General features: G+C 41.1%; 1 protein-coding gene across 4 annotated transcripts in view; it reads right to left on the bottom strand.

Moving 5' to 3' along the window:
* PRKG1 (protein kinase cGMP-dependent 1) overlaps positions 1-20539 on the bottom strand; it is a 1269228-nt gene that overhangs the window by 1091960 nt on the left and 156729 nt on the right. For 2 of the 4 annotated variants that reach the window (XM_058698343.1, XM_058698342.1), the window contains exon 2: positions 6438-6604. In XM_058698343.1, coding sequence (XP_058554326.1) covers positions 6438-6604 — 167 coding nt within the window. Of the gene's footprint in view, positions 1-6437; positions 6605-8127; positions 8281-20539 lie in introns of those variants that run through there. The other 2 variants (XM_058698344.1, XM_058698345.1) reach the window with 2 other exon arrangements.

The raw sequence follows: 20539 nt of genomic DNA, 5'->3' as shown, positions 1-20539 counted from the left end.
ATATTTTATATATATAAAATATATATATATAAATTGTGTGTGTATACACACGCACATACACACTATATATACATATACATATATATATATATATATGTATATGTATATATGTATATATATTGACCTGGACCTGGTCAAGTCTATCAAAGGCTTTTTTAAAGCTTGGCACTCCAAAATAAACATGATACCCCCATGCCATCTAAATATCTCGGTCCCTTGTCTTCACCATTGACTCCATAAATGAAATAGAGTTTAATATTTTGCATTTAATACTTGCAGATTCTCTTGGCTTACGAGAACTTCTTATAAATAGACGTCTGCTTTGTTTTTTCTATAAGCAGGGCATAGGTTTGCTCTTTAACATTAACATTATAACCACGGTCCAGTGAAAGAACAGTAAAAAACTTTAAGTGCGTGGGTATTTCAACTATTTTAAAGATCGTTTTCAGAGGAACGAGAAAAACTCATAAGGCCAAAAGGCGACCCCTGATTTTGGAGAACAAAACTGTCTGTTTCTCATGTTAAAGTTACTGGGAGAGCTCATTCATATGAAAATGCATTCAGTTCCCTCATACTCTCAGGTAGTGTTTTGAATGCCAAATGGCACGGTGAGGCTCATCATTAATGTTCAGTTTTCTAAAAAATCCCTCTTTGAATGTCAGCTTTCATACATCATTTAATTATATAAAGACAGCAAGAATGTTTCAGTGGGAAAGGGGAACAGTGCTTGAAGTATCATCAAGTTATGTGAGGTAACTTTGAAGGGTGGCCGGCAGGATGGTTCGTGTCCACACTGAAGCATCAGCAGTGTTAGACATCAGCCAAACACACAGACCTGGTTATCAACCCACGGAGAAAGCAGGTGACCCCATGACTTGGTCTTCAGAAGGAAAAAGCGCAATCTTGGTACAGTGAGAATGGAAAGGGGAGGCTAGCTCCTGAGTGTTGATGTCAACAGTCAAATATCACTTAGCATCTGTGTACAAAGGTCATATTAAAAGTGTGCAAAGAGCTTCTTTAAAAAGCCTGTGTGAAAAAAAAGATCAATGCTTTTCATTACATGCAGAAAAAATAGGCCCTTCAAGGTGCACGGCAAAGTTGAGTCACAAACAAGTAAGGACACAGAGGTGGACCAAGATTCAGCCAAGTCACAGCTGCTCTTTCAATAAGGAAGAGGAAACGGTAAGAGGAGAGGGCTGAATGGTCGAAGATCAATGCAGAGGTCAATAAGCAGTTCAATGTTCAAAGGGGGCAGAGAGGCCTAAGAGATATTCATAGAAACATCTGGGTTATTCTCTTCTGGAACTATTGCCATTCAAGTTCTAGTCTTTCCTTGAAAATAATCAAACCATATATATTTTTTTTTTACCCTATGGTTTAATGCTGTGCATCTTCTATGGGCTTTTCAAAGTGGGATAATAATACATAATACATAATAAATATGTCACACAAGTACTCCTAATCCGTCCTTGGAAAGTTAACATTGCCCAGTCATCACGCATGGGTGATGCCAGAGCAGATGGCCCAGGTTTGCACCTCAAAAGACTGACTGTAAGATCCTGGCCAATTCATTCAGCTGGCCTATCATCAGGTCTTTTAGCTATTAACATGCAGATAATATAATACCTACTTCCTAAGGGGTACTATGAAGATTAAAATTTAATACCTATAAAAATGATTGAAGTACCTGGTGTTTATACGTAGTTGATAAAAAGCTATTATCATTAAAGAATGGATAATTTCATAGCCTCATACAAGAATGGATAATTTCATTAAAAAGTTTAACTTAAACCTCATAACCTCATAAAAGAATGGATAATTTCATTAAGAAGTTTAACTTAAATTAGCCAAGGCTCAAAGAACACTAAATACATAACTTGCTGCTTTTTAGAAAACAAAATATAATCTACCTGCTCCCACAATGAAATATCACAGAAAACATGCAAAACCAGTATCGCTAAGCAAATCAGCCACTTTGATGGATACAAATTCAACACTTTTCAATGTGAAAATATTCCATTAGGTTCACAGAAAAGATGTTTTAATTACATCACCATCAAAAGTCACTAAATCAGACTATGTTTTGTGTTGGATGATAGAAGGCTAAAATGTATCTTTATGATCAGAAAAGGCAAGGCAAGGCAAGGCAAGAACGTAAGGACAGTTTCAAATTTCACATCATAATTAAGGCCAATGTCTGTTTAAGAAAATAAACTGTATTCAAGTACTTGATAAGACTCATTTACACAGTTGAAAACATAATTAAAATGTAAAGAGAGCCTTAGCAATGTAACCTACTTAAACTGCTGTCCTCAGAAAGGAACTCCAAACAATTCTGATCAAAACTTAAAATTGAAACTTCTCTAAGCCAGCAATTTTAAGTATCTGAAAGTCACACAACTCCTTTTGCTTGAAAATACATGATAATATATTTACACTACCCCCAGATGATTTTTCCCCAGTCATCCTAATTAGTGAAGTCTTGCCATATGACTATTCTCTTTTGCTAAAACGATGAGAAATTCTGGCATTTAGGTGTGCAATCATACTTGGGACCCTGCCCAGCTAAAATAAAAATCACTTAAGGCACATGTTAAACCGCATTACACAAAGAAACTTCATTTAAGTAAAGAGAGACAGAGAAAATTGGAGTGATATTCCATGTAAACTCCCTGGGTGTTTTTCTGAATGTCTGGATAATAAGCAAGTTTGTGAATGATCTTGCATAGCCCACTCACCCATTGTTGCCATGGCATACTCTTTATAAATATTAATGTTTGCAGATGAAAAAAATCCATCTATACCAAGAACATTGCTATCTAAATTTTGAGAAGATTAAATACGCTGATAAAAAAACTAATTAAACAATGAAACATTTCTTCAATTAAAACTTATAAAAATTCAAATGATGTTTTCTTTTTTTAATTTGAAATTATTTTGACACAAGGATATTAGCACGAGATCAGCCAAAGTTACATGGAACTGGTTAGAATCACAGCTTGGGGACAGATCGGCCTCATTTTATAAGATTATCATCATTTTACTGAGTTTAAACCGAAGTATATCAAGAGAATCACTGCAGAATCTGTGACTCTGAATATTTATATACTATTTAAAACCCTGTTTTAAAAAAGATAATTAAGATAGCTCGCTATTTAGTCAATCCAGAGGTAAAAGGAAGATAAATTTTATTAAAATTAGCTTGTAGCAATGGAGGAAAGATGAGTATCTTTACCTTTACCTAGGAAAGGCTGCCATTGGTATTTCTTCTTTATTTTGTCATAAATATGTTTGCGTGTATGGTTATGCGTGTGTGTGTGTGCACAAAATTTTCATTTTCCTATTTCATATCCCCTTATCATGTATCATAAGATGGACTGACTACATCTCAGTATTTAAGTATGAGTTGTACAACATAGTATTTAAATTAGGGCATATCAAGGAGAAGAGTAAATATCACCCAAGGACTTTGTGCTCTTTTGGGGGGAACGTGCCAGTGGATTCCAGTTATACTCAGAATCTTTACCTCACGGTAGGTGGAGCTATGACCTTGCTGCTGTCTTTATTTGGAGCTCAAGCATGGTTTGAGGAGATGCACACAGAGGCAGAGTTGACAACGAGTGGACCTGGGATGGTGAATTTAATGTGTCAACTTGCTAGGTCATGATCACCAGATACTATTGGTCCAATATCATCCTAGACCCTTCTGGGAAGGAAGTTAAAGTTAGCACATAAATCCGTAGACTGTAAGCCACAGATGACCTTCCTAATGTTGGTGGGCTTCATCCAATCAGTTGAAGGCGTCAACAGAAAAAAGACTGACCTCCACTAAAGAAGGAATTCTGCCAGCAGTCGGCCTTCAGATTTGAATTGTAGCACCAACTCTTTCCCAGATCTCCAGCCTGCTCACCTCACTGTGTAGATTTTGGGTTTCCCAGTACCCACAGTTACATGATCCAATTCCTTAAAATAAATACCCACCCATCGATATCTATCTACCTATCTATCTATCTACCTATCTATCCATCAGTATCTATCTATCTACCTACCTACCTACCTACCTACCTATCTATTGGCTCTGTTTCTCTGGAGAACCCTAACACATAGCCCTACAGTCAAAAGCTGGAGCTCTGAATCCAGATTACCGTGGTTCAATCCTAATTCTACTATAAGCTAGTTGGGAGACCCAGGCAAATTACTTAACCTCATTGGGCCTCTGTCTCTTCATCTATAAAGAAAAATAATAAATATTGCCCCTTACTTCATAGGATTGTTTTGAAGATTAAATAAATTTTATACATGGAGTGTGTTTGCAAAAGCATGCTCCGTATGTTGGGCATTGCTCTAAGCACTCAATAAACATCAACTGTGACTTCTAAGCTTCTTCTAACATAGCTAGTGGACTTGCAGTTAGTCTTAGAAAACAGAATAGTATGCATAAACAATATTTTTTTTTAGAAAAATTTGCAAGGTTGTGCAGAAACCTATTTTCGTAAGAGATACTCAACATAAAGGCGAAGTGAACACACAGGTTTTCAAAATATCCATTTCTTGAATGGATTTTCAATAATTAGCATTTGCAAAAGGCTGAAGTAAGGTATTTACCTCGCTTTACCACAATAGGTATGTTCTTACAAACGTGCCTGACAATGAATTAACTGAAAAATCAACTATGAAACCACTGATATACTGTACTCTAAGAAATGCTTTAACTTGGTTTGTAATTGTTAGCACTCCTTAACACATCCCTCTGTATTTATAGGTTATGCTCGGCCTCGATATATTTCTCGCCTCTTTCTCATCCATTTTGCTCACTACCCACATACGCTCTCGCCCTATAATTTCATCTCCTTCCCCTGCAATTGTCTGGCAAGTGAATACTGTTTGTGTTTTTGTTTACTGGCTCTTGCTTTTATCCAGAAGAAAACCTAGCTGAACATTTATGTCTTTTTGGCCTAGGGAGAAACTTTAGAACACTGACACAAAAGCCGAACACTTCTAGAGAAAAAAAAAAAAAAAAAAAGACAGAAACTATGAGTTAAAAGTTGAATGCCTAACATATGTCAAAAAAAGATTACAAAAGAAAATTAAAAGGTGAATGACATAGGCAGGAAGAACATTTCTTATATACTGTCAGGTATTTGATGGAAATAACACTACTTACTGCTATTTTTTAACATTTTACACTGTACATTACACATTTTTTACTCAGACTGTTTCATATTAACTTCATAACAATCTTGTAAAGACAGAAAAAGCAGGGCATTCCAATATCAGCATTAAGGACAATTTGGGCCAGATAATTCTTTGTTGTGGGTGCCTGCCTGGCAAAGCAGAGTTCCCGGTTTTTACCCACAAGATGCCAGAAGCCTCTCCCCCCAACCCTGATCCGTCCCCATTGCAACTGTGACAACCAAAACTGTCCCAAGGCATTGCCAAATGTCCTGTGGAGGGACAGAATCACCACCAGTTGAGAACCACTGTCAGAAACAAGTAGTGTCTTTTTTTAAAATATAGAAATTAGGTTAAACTCAGAGAAGTGATGTCACTTGCCCAAATAACGCCCCTTCTCTCAACAACCTATAAACTTGACAATTCTAGGAGATTGCCATGAATGCTTTGGTTAAAACACCAATCACCACCTGTAAACTGATTGTGATTTCTGTATGGCCACTCTGTGATCTTATAGGCACCTCTGAACTCACTTTCTCCTTGGCTGGTCTGGTCATGACCCCAGGCTTTTGTTCCCCCCGACCAGAAAGAAAACATGGCATTATAAGCTCCAAGCTAGAAATGAACAATATGAAAATCTGTCTGGGCATAAAATAAATTTGTATGGTGCCTCCCTCAATTGTTTTTTTTTTCCAAAACGGTTTCTATCTTAATTTGCGCAACATCTATGGAACAATCTATCACTCTTATTAATTAGGCAGCTAACAGGCCATCTGACCGGTCTGATTTATCTCTTTCACACACATATAAAATGCTGAAAACACTCTCTTTTTATAGAAGCACAATAGCAGGAAACCCAGTCATATCCTGAAAATGAAAAGTAGAGTTGACACTTTGATTATCTGACCAAGAATACTTCCCGACGGTCCCAAGTTTCTCTGGAAGCTTCGTGAGCTTGCTCAACGACCTGACAGTGTGCAGACTTACACAGCACAGTAAACAGCGTTTCCTTCCTTCACACTGTCACCCTTTCCCCAGGTCTAAAAAATATCGACTCTCAGATGAATATTCTCAACACAAACCCTTTGTACAACTAGTCAACCAGTGTATTTTAAGTCGTGTCCCGCCTCTTTTCAAACTGTTTCCCAACAACAAAAGAGGGAAACATGGAACCGTCCCCTGTAATCCATGGCCTTCTATGTGTGGGCTGATTAAGACAAAAAGGGAATATTTGAATGTCAGAGGCTCAGGGTTACGAACCATACCTTCCATGACATACACCAGTGACCCCACGTCTCCTTCTTTGATGATGCAGCTGTCTTTGCCATATTCCACTGGGTACATACAATCCACAATCTCCTGGATCTGCGACAGCTCCAAGTTCTTCATAAAGTCATTGTCAAGGATAGCTTCCTTTATGAGATCCTTGGACCTAGGGAAAGAGAGGGAAGATTTATTGGCACATCTGACAAGCGTTTTCATAGTCTGTGAAGTTGAGCAGAGCCATAGAGTGTTCTGGCACACTACGATGCATTTTCTTGTTAGGAATCCAATCGTATTCTGAAAGACCTAGGAACAAAGTAATTCTGTGGCAGTAGGAAAGGCGCTGAGAAAATTTCCTTTAAATACACTATCATTTAATGCACATGTGACCAACCAATAAACAAACCAAAGTGTGAAATTCCATTTTGTTTCAGAATGTTCTTTAATCATGAAGATTGGGAGAAAGCCAGTAGATGAGCATTTTAAATTGAAGTTTGCAACTTAGTTTAAGAATAAATGCGAACTAGGGGCGCCCGGGGGGCTCAGTCGGTTAAGCATCCGACTTGCGCTCAGGTCGTGATCTCGCAGGGTCAGGGGTTCGAGCCCCGCGTCGGGCTCTGTGCTGACAGCTCAGAGCCTGGAGCCTGCTTCCGATTCTGTGTCCCCTCTCTCTCTGCCCCTCCTCTGCTCACACTCTGTCTCTTTCTCTCTCAAAAATAAATACACATTTAAAAGCGTTTTTAAAAATAAATGTGAACAAGAGACAATAAATCTTTTAAAAATTTTTTTATGTCACACTCTTACCGCTATCTTTACATATTATAAAAGAACATTAGGATGTATTGTACTATATATAATTACAGTAAAAAATTATTTGTTTGCTTATTTGTATGTGATTCTTCCACTAGACTTTATGCTCCACGTGGATGGGGATCATTTTTACTTTTCTCTCTATGCCAAGTATCAACACAATGTTAGTTACGGTACAGGTACTCGAGAGTAATATTTGGGTTAAAAAACTGGTAAGAATTGGACTAATTAGCCGTTTGAAACAACTGGTAGAAACGTGGTAGTTCCTCATCCATACTTAACATATTTTCAGAGAAAATCTCTTTCTTGAACCAGTTTAGAGTGAGGTGCCCAGGAAGATAAAACTCTACTGCACAACATGTTTTTAAACATGACATGATTTAGACATGAATTAAATAGGTAGTCAGCGGGAAAGATATTTTTACAAATCCTATCATTGGAATTCAAAGTGGTCACCCAGGAAAGTGTTGCCGGGCTTAACGATGGTGGTAATTTGAGTCTCTCTCTTGAATCCCTTACCAGGGATTGTGACAAAGCAACTAAAAATTTTCAGAAAGAATGGTAGCGGTATGGGGGAAATTCCTACACTATATTTAGGTGAAAAAGCAGAAAACAGAATTGTTGTTAGACTAAGAGAATATTTTATGTGAGAACTTAGAGATAGGAGAATTTAGAGAATAAGGCAATTTAGAATAGAAGAAAACCAGGAGGTATCACCTCACCTCCATCAGTATGGCCGCCATCAAAAAGGTAAGAGATAACAGATGCTGCGAGGATGTAGAGGAAAGGGAGCCCTCGTGCACGGTCAGTGGGAATGGAAATTGGTGCAGCCACTATGGAAAGCAGAATGGAGGTTTCTTACAAGATTAAAAATAGACCTACCATATGATCCAGTGATTCCACTTCTGGGAATATAACCAAAAGAAACAAAAACACTAACTTTAAAAGATTATCTGCAGCCCATGTCCATAGCAGCATTATTTACAATAGCCTGGACATGGTAACAACGGGAGCGTCTACAGATGAATGAAGAATACGCAGAACGTATACACGCGCACACGAGCGCTATGGAGTATCATTCAGCCATAAAAGAGGAAATCCGACCATTTGTGACAACCGGAATGAACTTTGAAGGCATTATGTCAAGTGAAATAAGTCATAGAAAAACAAAGTACTATATGACCTCACTTACGTGTGGAATCTAATCTATGCGCGCGCACCCCCGCATGCGCGCGCACCCCCGCATGCGCGCGCACCCCCGCATGCGCGCGCACCCCCGCATGCGCGCGCACCCCCGCATGCGCGCGCACCCACGCATGCGCGCGCACCCACGCATGCGCGCGCACCCACGCATGCGCGCCAAACTCATGGAAAAGAGACCGGATTTGCAGTTATCAGAGGTGGGGGCAAGGAGAAGAAGAAATTGGAGGAAGGTTGTCAAAGTGCACAGAGTTGCCATTATACCTAAGTATGGGGACGGAATGGACAGCTTGATGACTACAGTGAACACTGCTGTATCATCCAGAGAGAAACTTGTTGGGGGAAATGTTTTTCATTCCTTTTTATTATATCCATAGGAAATGAGGACTGTTAACTAAAGCCTACTGTGGTAATCATTTCACAATATATATAAATTAAACCACCATGTTGTGTACCTTAAACTTACATAGTGATGATGTCAATCATTTCTTAATAAAACTGGAAAAAAATTACCAACTCAGAAGAATTATATGTGAAGACCGTAATGTTACTTTTCAGGAAATGGTAGGTAAAAAAAAGATGGTAACTATTAATTGCAGCAGCAGTAAAAAAAAAAGGGGGGGGGGGGTGGGGAAGGGACATAACAGAGTATATACAGCAATGACCCGAAACAATTTTAGAAGGAAATAAACAAAATGTTAGCATTGGTTGCCTTTGGTGACAGAATTATGTTTTTCTTTCTACTTTTGTCTCTTTATAAAATTTTCTAGAATGGGGCATGCTTTTTCATATTGAAAAATCGCTTTAAAAGCAGTTTATAAAAAGTCACTGTGCTATTTGGAGAAATAAAAATAATTTCATCCACTTCTCATCGAAACAATGACATATTTTTTGGCATATTCTTTTATGTCTTTTATTGGCATATTCAATGTTACCCTTTGCAATAGATTCTTGTTCATGTGGCCTGCGTTTAAATACTAATGGTAGGGATTTTCACCTAATACAGAGACAGCCAGTTGTTAAGAACTTCAGAATAGACTATTCTAAAAATAAGACTTTTGGGGCCCCTGGGTGGCTCAGTCGGTTAAGCGTCTGCCTTCAGCCCAGGTCATGATCTCAAGGTTCATGGGTTCAAGCCCTGCTTCGGGCTCTGTGCTGACCGCTCAGAGCCTGGAGCCCGCTTCGGATTCTGTGTCTCTCTCTCTCTCTCTGCCCCTCCCCTGCTCACACTGTCTCTCTCTGTCTCTCAAAAATAAATAAACATTAAAACATTTTCAAGTGAGACTTTTACATCAGTCAGGCAGGGCTTTTCAGCCATTTATTCCAGCTTGCCAAAACTTTATGCAAAACTCTGTCCCCATCTGCGACTATCATGACATTTCCTTTCTTAATTATCTTCACCATCTCTGATGTCAGGAATGGCAGCAGCACCTTCAGAGTGACTCCTGAAGATCTACTGTTCTAGGATCACATTTCCCAACACCAGGACCTAGTTGATGTTTAGGAAATTAATTTAATTAAATAGTTAAATAATCTCTTCACATAAAATGCCTTTATTTTCTTTGTTTGGGTCAGAGAGTGAGGTCATCAATAGGTCCTTATTTTCTAATATCGTAACTCCTGGAGGCTATCAATCCCAGAATCCCTACCTGGGGAGCCACTGATGGCATCTTATCCTTTCGGAAACATTAATAGTGCTCCATTAAAAATCTAAGCCCTAGAAATCCCACCAGCTTCGAAGGAGAGCCCTATTCTCCCCAAAATAATTATTTCAGTCCAAGGATGGGTGAAGAAAGCATTTCTCTTTTCTCTTAAGTAGGACTATTACCCTGTTTTGTGAAGACTTCAGAAATGGTGAAACCCTGAGGTCTAATGCAATCTCTTAGAATTACCCAGATTTTCCAAATGTTGACCACAAAGTCAGTGGGGGGAGGGGAACTTCAGGCTGCTGTCGCTTCTCAGATTTTTTTTGAAATGGAGGACATCCGATCTCAAGTCTCTGAAGAAACAAAAACTGGGGGTCGTCACGTATGTGTTTGTGTCACTTCAAAACACACTGAGAAACAGAGGACCTGTGTCCTACCTGTCCTTTCACACAAGTACATCCAATAAAACACCTGTCCCTGAAACGTCACCAACAATCCATCTCATGCCTCTGTGTGGCGTAACCCGAAGATGTTCTCGTCGGGGAGCAATCGTGAACGCCCTGCCCCTTCATACGAGTCTCCCTTAAGTCCTTTCCCACCGAGGGCTTGAGCCACTGGGTCAATTCTTTGTCTCCCTTTGCTCCAACCTTATGGACTAGAATCGATCACAGCCTCCACCTCAGTCTCCTGTGACTCCTTCTCTTTCCTTGAGACACAGTCTAAGACACTCGCTGTACCTAAAATATGATGCTGCACGCGATGCCAGCGAGCTTGGTGATCAGTCTGGGAGCTGGGGAAAGCTGCTATCACAAGTTCCAGAAGGCGGCTATCTGCTCTCGCTCAGAGTACATATTTTAACAACAGGCTGCACGAATTCAGCAGCCTGACCTGGGGACTGTAAGAAGCAAACACAAAGATCTTGATGTTTGATCCTTCCTGTCTGCTTCTGTGTATAAACAATCCATTATCATTGTTTTTCTTCCGTGTTCCAAATGTGTGGCTTTGGAAATACAAACACCATAAAAGGAACTTGGTTATTTTGAGCTCACCCTATTGATTCGTCATCATCAAACTGTCAGCCTCTGAAATATTGGCTATATATAAATGGTGTGCTGGTAAACACCCCCTCTCTCCATAGAGGGGGTAAAAAAAAAAGCTTTGGTTTGTAGCATTTGCCAATTTCCATGGTATAAATACTCCCACCATAGCCAATTTCAAGCCAATTTCAAGTCTACTAATGTAAAGTCAACCTGCTTGCAAAATTCCTGAAAATTTAACAAGCAGTTCCTATATGAGCCAGTTAAGAGTTGGCTCCAGTAAATTGCTGGATATAGATTATTTTTCTAACACCCTCAGAATTTAATGTGCCTTAATTTATAAGTGCTGAAACCAACATGATAATCCTTTCCTTCTCTAAAAATTTCATTAGGTGACATAATAACCCCAGATCATTTAAATGCCAGGATTTCCAGCCTTGAGTCTTCCCCACTTTCAGGTTTTAGAAAATGACTTGGAAAACCCACTTCCCCTTCTACTTCTGCAGAGAAAGTTCTTGAACAGACGCGAATAGTTGATAGAAATAATCTTCCTACACAAGCTTTAGTAAAAACGGGCAATTCTAGCGAAGTGTCGGAAAATACACACCCACTTCTCTAACAAAGAAGCCTGCATTACTCACTATTAATAAACAGAGCCTCATTAATTTTCTCAACATTAAACCAAAGGCTATTCTACACCGTGGTTATTGTGTCTTGCAGTATCTACACAGGGCTAGCGTTATTTCAAAGAGCAGGGAAGGCTGTTTAGGCTGGGGCGTCACGAAGGCTTCTCTGAACCGAGGACTCTATGACAATAGGATCCAACCACGGGAAGATTGTGCAGACGACTATTCTAACTGAAAGGAAAAACACACACAAAGGCACAGAGGTTGGAATGAGCTCGATCTGTCCAGAGGCCCGAAAGGACACCTCTGTGGCTGAAGGACAGAGCGAACAAGAAGCCAAGGGCCAGGAGAACGAGATTACAAAGGCAGGCAGGAGGCAGGTCTCCTAGGGTCTGGAACGTGGTGATGACATTGCAGTGTTTTCTAAAGCTACAGGGACGCAGGGCAGGAATGGAAGAGAGATGATTGACGGGCGGTAGATCAGACATAAAACAGAAATAATACAAATGTACTTTAAGCTGTTTCTGAGTTCACGGAGGTTTTCTGCCATGTATTTCATCGATTAACGGGGCCAAAACTGTAACTTATGACTATGTTAATAGGGAATTCTTATTGTTAAAGCTCGTGGGAACCCCTGTCTCAGAAGTCCTACATTTCCTTGGACTTTGAATCACTGACGCTTGGGCCACTTATGCATTTTGGGAAAGAAAGAGGTCGCATGTCCAATTTCAGGCTGTCTTCAGAGGCCTAGAATTTACTCTCCACTCAAAGCCTCTCTTTTGTTTCGCCCTGAACACACACCAGGCAATAGCAAATATGGCCAGGAGGGCCGGGCCCAGAAACGTGAGAATTATCACCCGGTCCCTCCGTTTCAAAGACTTCCAGGCACTTTAAAAAACAAAGCTATTAAATTACTACTATGAGTGAAAATCAGCCAAAAACGGTTTTTAAAGTGTAAAGCGTCTATAATCAGCTTTTTCACTACAAAAGCGCAAACAGGACTCTGTCCTTTTAGCTCTCGATGGTCAGCTGTAGGCTCCCAAGTCAGAAGAAGCAGTGACTGCAGTTTCAAAGCCGCCCTTACCTGCAGTATAGTCTGCAGAGGGCACCTGAGAAGTCTCATCGGAAGTAAACGGATGGTTTACTCACATAAAGTCATTACAAAGCCCCTTAAGAGTTTCCAATCCCAGGAGTCACCTCGACAAGGTAACTCCATTCATCTGCTGTGAACTATCCGGGTAATTACCTGCAAGCAAGAGGCACTCTTGGAGTCCCGCTCTTGCCGCCCCAACAAGTTACAATTCTATCTCAACAGTGGGTCCTATCTCTGGTCCAACAGCTTTCCTGCATGAGCTTTGTAGGTCTAAGCTGGCTGAGAGCTAAGAAATATCCATCAGCCCACATTGCTTAAAGACAGAATTCAATCCCGCAAAGCTACTGACCAATTTAGATATTTCCTCACAACTGAAAATCGGTTTTCAACAAGTTTCAGCCTGTATTTTCACATCAGCCAACTCTGCCGTGGCCATCTCACTCTTGTAGCAGAAATGGTCATGAAGAGATCAAAACTATTTGCGGCATTTGGACCTGAAATCCACACACGGGAATAGCTGGGCCAAAATACATGGGAGCAACATAGTTCTTGCTGACCACTGACAGTAATCTTTTCTCAATCACCTGCATTGCAAATCATTTCCAGTTGCCATTTCCCTTCTAAAAACTATCCTGTTGTTCTAACACAGATGAGAGTCTAAATGAAATTGAGATATTATAACTCTAAAGAAAAAAAAATGCTTGGGGCAAGAAGATGGTTCACCCACAAGACCTATGTGCTCGAAAATCACTCAAGCCTCCTCGTTTTTAACTAATGCTCTGTACTTATTCAAATTGACAACAATATGAAGTCGCTCTTGAAATCACCGCTTCAATGCAAACAGATGGAGCAGACTTGTGCTAATTGAAAGAAAAGGAAATTATTGTTCTTTGTACGTGTTCACCAACTTCCAACAAGTCAATGTTAAAGTCTTGCGCTCAACTATTCAAGTCATTCAGTGCTCTAGAGATACATTTTACAGCTACTTCACGCGAGTGAGCCTGACTTAAAATAGAACAGTCTCCAAAAGGGCCAGATCAAACGCTCATCCTCCGAGTTTCTCTTTCGTACCACGGAAGTAGAACTGTGGGGTTTCACAGAAGCTCCGTAAAGCGCTTTCCGTGAGAATCAAGAAGACCGTACGCGTTACATTACAGAATGGAAGAACCATGTGGCCTCGTCTATTATGAATGAATTCTATTTTTAAAGTTTAGTTATCTAAACTGAAAAACAGAGCAAGGATTAGGGAGAAAACACGTGACATGTATTTATACGCCCAATCGCAATTCAACACCGTCAAACAACTGTTCCTCTCTCAAAACCCTCCAACAATGGTGATCCCTTAGAGTTCACTCGTTTCCAACAAGGTCAACACGATCACACCAGGAACATCCAGCAAGGTGCCTCGCCACCCCGGGTGACCCTGCCTACGGGTGCCACAATGCTCCGTGTAGCTCTTGAAAACCTAGTACCTCAAGTTATGACTGTGTGTTCTCCACGGCCATTTCGGTAAGTTCAAGGGCATGATGTTGAAGTTAATCATCAAAGAAATCATTTTAGAAAAACTTCCTGCTGTTCAGGTGCTTCTCAGATGAAGCTCTGGGACATGCTGCATTCTACTGTCAATTACCTAACATTTGTTTGAATTCAGCAGCAGGAAAATAACATGTTTCTCTATAAACCCTCCACCCGCCTAACATGCGTACTTTCTACTGGCTCAAAATTAGGTCTTGGGCCATTCATGACTTCCTCTGGTGCTGCTTCCAGAAAACGAGAGCCAAAGTTGGCCTTGTAACAGTGACCCTCGGGTCTTAAGGAACAGGTCATCTGTTTTGATAAACTTGGTTCAACTGCATCTCCAAACAGCTTCACTTGCATTGGGCTTTAATCCATGAGACACACTGAGTCGGCTTAAAGGGAGATGACATACATATATATATATATATATATATATATATATATATATATATATATATATATGAGAGAAATTCTTTTTTAATAAATGTAATTTTAAAATAAATTTTATATTTAATAAATTTAAAAACCAAACAATTATGCTCCTAGCTGTAAAAGCTCGGTGGTTTCCAAGCTTCTCAACCAGAGTGGAAAAGATTAACCAGTGGTGACAACATGAGATCACAGTAGTAGGTAGACTACGACTGCTGCTGCTGCTACAACCACTATTTATCTGGTTAATCCATGTCCTTAGCAAGGAGCCTTATGTCACTTCAGTTCCACAACGACTTGCTGAATTTGCCACGGTGGAGCTGAGGCTCAGAGCAGCTGTATAACCAGCCCAATGTCCCCCAACTAGCACATGAGAGGTAAGAGGATTTTTTTTTAAGTTTATTTGAGAGAGAGAGAGAGAGAGAGAGAGAGAGAGAGAGCGCACACACACGCACATGAGGAGATGAAGGGCAGAGAGAGAATCCCAAGCATGTTCTGCACTGTCAGCACAGAGCCTGATGTGGGGCTTGCACTCACAAACCATCAGATCATGACCTGAGCCAAAACCAAGATTTGGAGGCTTAGCCGACTGAGCCCCCTCCCCAGGCATCCCAATAGGCATCAGGATTTAAAGATAAACCCATGGGACTCCTAAGCCTCGCTCTACTAAACTGTGTGACTTACAAGCCCACGATACAAAATTGTGTTGACAATGTGAATAAATTATCCCAATTATGAAATCCAAAAGCAAACATTCTTCCCATTTATCTCTACTTCTGCAAAAGTTAAGAATGCTACGGTTGGATAATATGACCTTTTATCTGCAGAGAGCACTGCACGCTTTCAAAACAATTCCCCATCTAACATTTCATCCTATTATTGCCACAAACCTGTGAAGTAGGTAGAACAGATGTTACTATTATCCTTACGTGGCAGATAAGAAAACAGAGGCTCAAAGGGGCTAGACGCCTGCCAAGTCCGTGTTGGAGATTAAAGGAGAACTCAGGGCAACTGACTTGCAGCCTGAAATCAACATGTTTCAGACCTTCCTTCATTACACACACATTCACATTCTTTCTGTCTCTCTTTCTACATCTTTGATTCTCTCTGTGCCTGTCTCTCTTTCTCGTGCCTTCAGCCATTGGGCAAAGACTCAATAAATCCACTGCCCCAGCATCAGCAGGGAACTGTGGCCATTTGACAAGAATTCTATAGTTTAAAGAACTCTGTGATGGTTCACTCAGGGAGATTTCCGCTCTGATCCAATTCATTCTCTACATTTGCGAAGCATGACTATGTCTTGTGGCTTTCACAGGGAGATAACCTCTAATACAAAACCACCTCTTGAATTTGACAATGGAATTCAACTCACTTGCTTTCTGTTTTGTTTTTATTGTCTTACATTGTTTTGAGAGACAGAGAGAGTGAGTGGGGAGAGCCAGAGAGAGAGGGAGAGAGGGAATCTCCAGCAGACTCCATGCTCCGCATAGACCCCAAGATGGGAGTTCGGACCCACGAACTGTGAGATCATGACCTGAGCCAAAACCAAGAGCTGGATGCTTAAACTGACTGAGCCACCCAGGTACCCCGAACTCAACTCATTTTACTCCAGGGTGTTCAAACATCTGTTGTGAGCACACCCCTTTTCCCTCTGCCTCCTTTCCTTCCTAAAAGCCTGCCTCAGGTGGACTTCGTATACAAATACGAAGGGGATGGGACGCCTGGGTGGCTCAGTCGGTTAAGCGGCCGACTTCGGCTCAGGTCATGATCTCGTGGTCCGTGAGTTCGAGCCCTGCGTCAGGCTCTGTGCTGACCGCTCAGAGCCTGGAGCCTGTTTCAGATTCTGTGTCTCCCTCTCTCTGACCCTCCCCTGTTCATGCTCTCTCTCTGTCTCAAAAAAATAAATAAACGTTAAAAAAAAATTTAAAAAAAAACACGAAGGGGAAAGAAAGTGTGCAAAAGTTTCCTCTTAATGAATATGACATGTTAAACATTAAATGCTTTCCAGAGACGTATTTTACGGTAGAAATCTAATATGGAGAATTTATAAACCTAGCAAAACCTGTTAATACAATGGTTTCTGTGCTCTAATTTGATAAGGTGGCTATCTTAAATTTTGGTCAAAGAAGTCAATGTAGGGAGGAAGGGAAGGAGGGAGATCAATGTGATTTTGTCACTTGAATCCACTATCTATCACCCTGTAACACGCTGTCCTTTAAAAGTGTGTCCCTTTCAATGCCAAACAGTGAATATTTATTATATTTCCAATGCAACAATTCTAGGTTCAAATTCTGCCACTGCAGGTAAATACAGATAATAGTGATTGATGGGTTTGAAACGCAACCGTAATTATCCACCAAATGATTGAAAAAGTGACCTAGAGTAGCTGCTGACATGAGCACAGTATTTATGGAACGAAGTCGTGCCTACAAATCTGAAAGCCATTCCCAAAAATGTGTCCCTTGTGAAATAAGGTCACAGTCATCAGTGAGTGAAGGACAAGAGGAAAGAGGGAAACCATAAAGAAATCTAGGCAGGCCATGAAGCCAAGGGGGTTGAGCATAATAAATAAATACAGAAGACAGAGGGCTGATAACACAAAGTACACTGGAATTGCAGACCATACATTTGTAGGCACCTGATCTCAAAGTGTCTGAAGGATTCCAGCCAGTTGAAGGGGGACTTCAGCGTTTTGCCAGGCCAAGGTTCCAGAAGTCTGAAACAGGCTATAGAAGGGAGGGGAGCCGGCAGCTGAGCATCTGGGGCACTGAGTAAAAGTGGGTCTGGACATACATATCTAAATGAATTAACCCAAAGGGCAGAACTGAGCCTGAAATGTTGACCCCCGAACCCGAGGCAGCTAGATGGAACACACGGATTTGGGGGGCAGGCGGGATGAAGGGCTTGCACAATATTCCTGGGGTGGGGGTTGCCAAGATTTCAAGGGACTCCTTTATGGAGATGTTGGGTTATGATGTACCCCCAGCTGGGAATGTGCCACCAAAGAGGAAGAAACTGCTGGACAGACCCTCTGCATACAGTCCCTCCCACTTTCTACTTTTTTGTCAGTCTCTGCAATGAGAGGAACATGAACTGGACAAAGGGATGTGAAGAAGGGGAGGTCATCCATGAGGACACTAACTCTCCTTGTGGGTAGAGTCCAGATACAGGCAGAACTGCCAAGAAGAACTTCCTCGGGGTATATTTACTCGAGGTGTTTTAGACATGTCGTCTCACCTTATCCTCCCAATAAAAACTTCCAGAAACAGATCAGTTGCCCAACTTAGTAAAACAGTTGACATAACATTGCACTTTCACCCCACAGCCTTTCTTCAAGACCCCAGGTTTCTCAGTGAGTCTTAGACAGTGGTCTGCAAGGCACCTGACCATTAGATTCGTTCGTTCGTTCGTTCGTTCGCTCATTCATTTATTCATGCATTCACCAAGCATGCCTTCAGTGCCTCACACATGACACTGGGGGCCCAGGGATGAGTGAAATAAGGTCTTTGTCTTCTCAGAGCTGTGATTCTGGTCGTAGAGGGAAGACAACACAGAGGTAAATAAATAACACAGTTGAAAGAGAAAAAGTGGAAGCTTACAAAACGGGTCCCGAATGCAAACTAAAGAGGAACACCTATTCGGGGTCTGAAATAGAGACCTTCCTAGAAATGGAACACTTAGGCTAAGATTTAAGGATAAGATGCACCAAACACAGGAGGAGGGCACTCACGGCAAGAGGAACAGACTATTTTCAGACTCAAGTTTGGAGAAGGTAGTTAGAGCCTTTTGAGCAGGAGAAAGGAGGGCTGGAGGTGAAATTGGGGGATGTAAGCAGGGCTGGTTTAGACGGGAGCTTGAAGACCGGAGGAAAAGAACTCAAGTCTTCGTCAAATGAAAAGCTACTAACAGTGAAACGAGGTTAGCGAGTGACACGGCCTGATTTATAGTTTTAAGAGATCACTTAGGGTTGCAGGGAATGAAAGGAGACAGGTGCAAGTGGGAGAAGGGAAGGAGAGCCCCGGAAAGTGCCACTGCGGTGTTTTCAAACAAGACAAGAGTGACGACTCAGGTTAGGAAGGTGACGGCAGAGATGGCCAGAAATGTAAGTGAAACTCGAAGTATATTTTCCAGGTAGAAGCTCTGAGACTTCACGTAGGATTAAATGAGGGGAAAGGTAGTATTTTGTTAAAATACTACCCAAAGCACTCTACAGATTCTGTGCAATCCCTAGCAAAATACCAACAGCATTTTCCCCAGAACTGGAACAAACGATACTAAAATTTGTATGGAAGCACCAAAGACCTCAAAGAGCCAAAGCAATCTTGGGAAATTAGAACAAAGCTGGAGGTATCCCAATCCCAGGTTTCAAGACACACTACAAAGATGTAGTCCTCAAAGTAACGGAGTCTTGGCACAAACACGGACACGTAGGTCACCAGAGCAAAACAGAGAACGCGAAAGTAAAGCCACACTTATAGGGTCAATTAATCTGTGACAAAGGAGGCAAGATTACACAATGAGGAAAAAACAGTTGCTTCAACAAACGGTGCCGGGAAAAAAGTGGACGGTGACATGCGAAAGAATGAAACTGGACGGGTGTCTTACACCAGACACAAAAATATCAAAATGGATGAAAGACCCAAATATGAGACCTGAAACCATAAAACTTCCAGAAGAGAACATAGGCAGTAATCACTTTGATGTCGGCTGTAGCAACATTTAAAAAAAAATTTTTTTTTCACGTTTATTTATTATTGAGAGACGGAGAGAGACAGAGCACGAGCGGGGAGAGGCAGAGAGAGAGGAGGAGACACAGAATCCAAAGCAGGCTCCGGGCGCTGAGCTGTCAGCATAGAGCCCGACGTGGGACTCAAACTCACAAACCACGAGATCATGACCTGAGTCGAAGTTGGACGCTTAACTGACTGAGCCACCCAGGTGCCCCAAAACATTTTTATATGTACGTCTCCCGAGCAATGGAAGCTAGAGCAAAAATAAACTATTAGGACTACATCAAAATAAAAATCCTCTGCACAGCAAAGGAAATCATCAACAAAATGAAAAGGCGACCTACTGAATGGGAGAAGATGATTGTAAATGATACATCTGACAAAGGGTTAGTATCCAAAATATATAAAGAACTCATATAGACAGCTCAGCACCAAATAATAATAGCAATAATAATAATAGTCCAATTAAAAATGGGCAGATGACCTGAACAGACATTTCTCCAAAGAAGACATACGGATGGCCAAGAGACACATGAAAAGATGCTCAACATCACTCATCATCTGCGAGTGCTGATCAAAACCATGAGATATCACCTCACATCTCTTCGAATGACTAGAATCAAAATGAAAAGAAATAATAAGTGTTGGTGAGGATGTGGGGAAAAAAATGAACCCTCATGCACTGCTGGTGGGAATGCAAACAGGCACAGTGACTGTGGAAAGCAGTACGGAGGTTCCTCAAGAAATTGAAAATAGAAATACCATAGTATCCAGTAACTCCACTACTGGGTATTTACTCAAAGAAAATGAAAACATTAATTCAGAAAGACATAGCGGGGAGCCTGGGTGGCTCAGTCAGTTAAGCGCCGGACTTCGGCTCAGGTCATGATCTCACGGCTGTGGGTTCGAACCCCACGTCAGGCTCTGTGCTGATAGCTCGGAGCCTAGAGCCTGCTTTGGATTCTGTGTCTCCCTCTCTCTCTGCCCCTCCCCCGCTTGTGCTTTGTCTCTCTCT

This window comes from Neofelis nebulosa, chromosome 13 (assembly GCF_028018385.1).
Source record: "Neofelis nebulosa isolate mNeoNeb1 chromosome 13, mNeoNeb1.pri, whole genome shotgun sequence".
NCBI classification, from domain to species: domain Eukaryota; kingdom Metazoa; phylum Chordata; class Mammalia; order Carnivora; family Felidae; genus Neofelis; species Neofelis nebulosa.
This window is presented reverse-complemented; position numbering and strand designations above follow the sequence as displayed.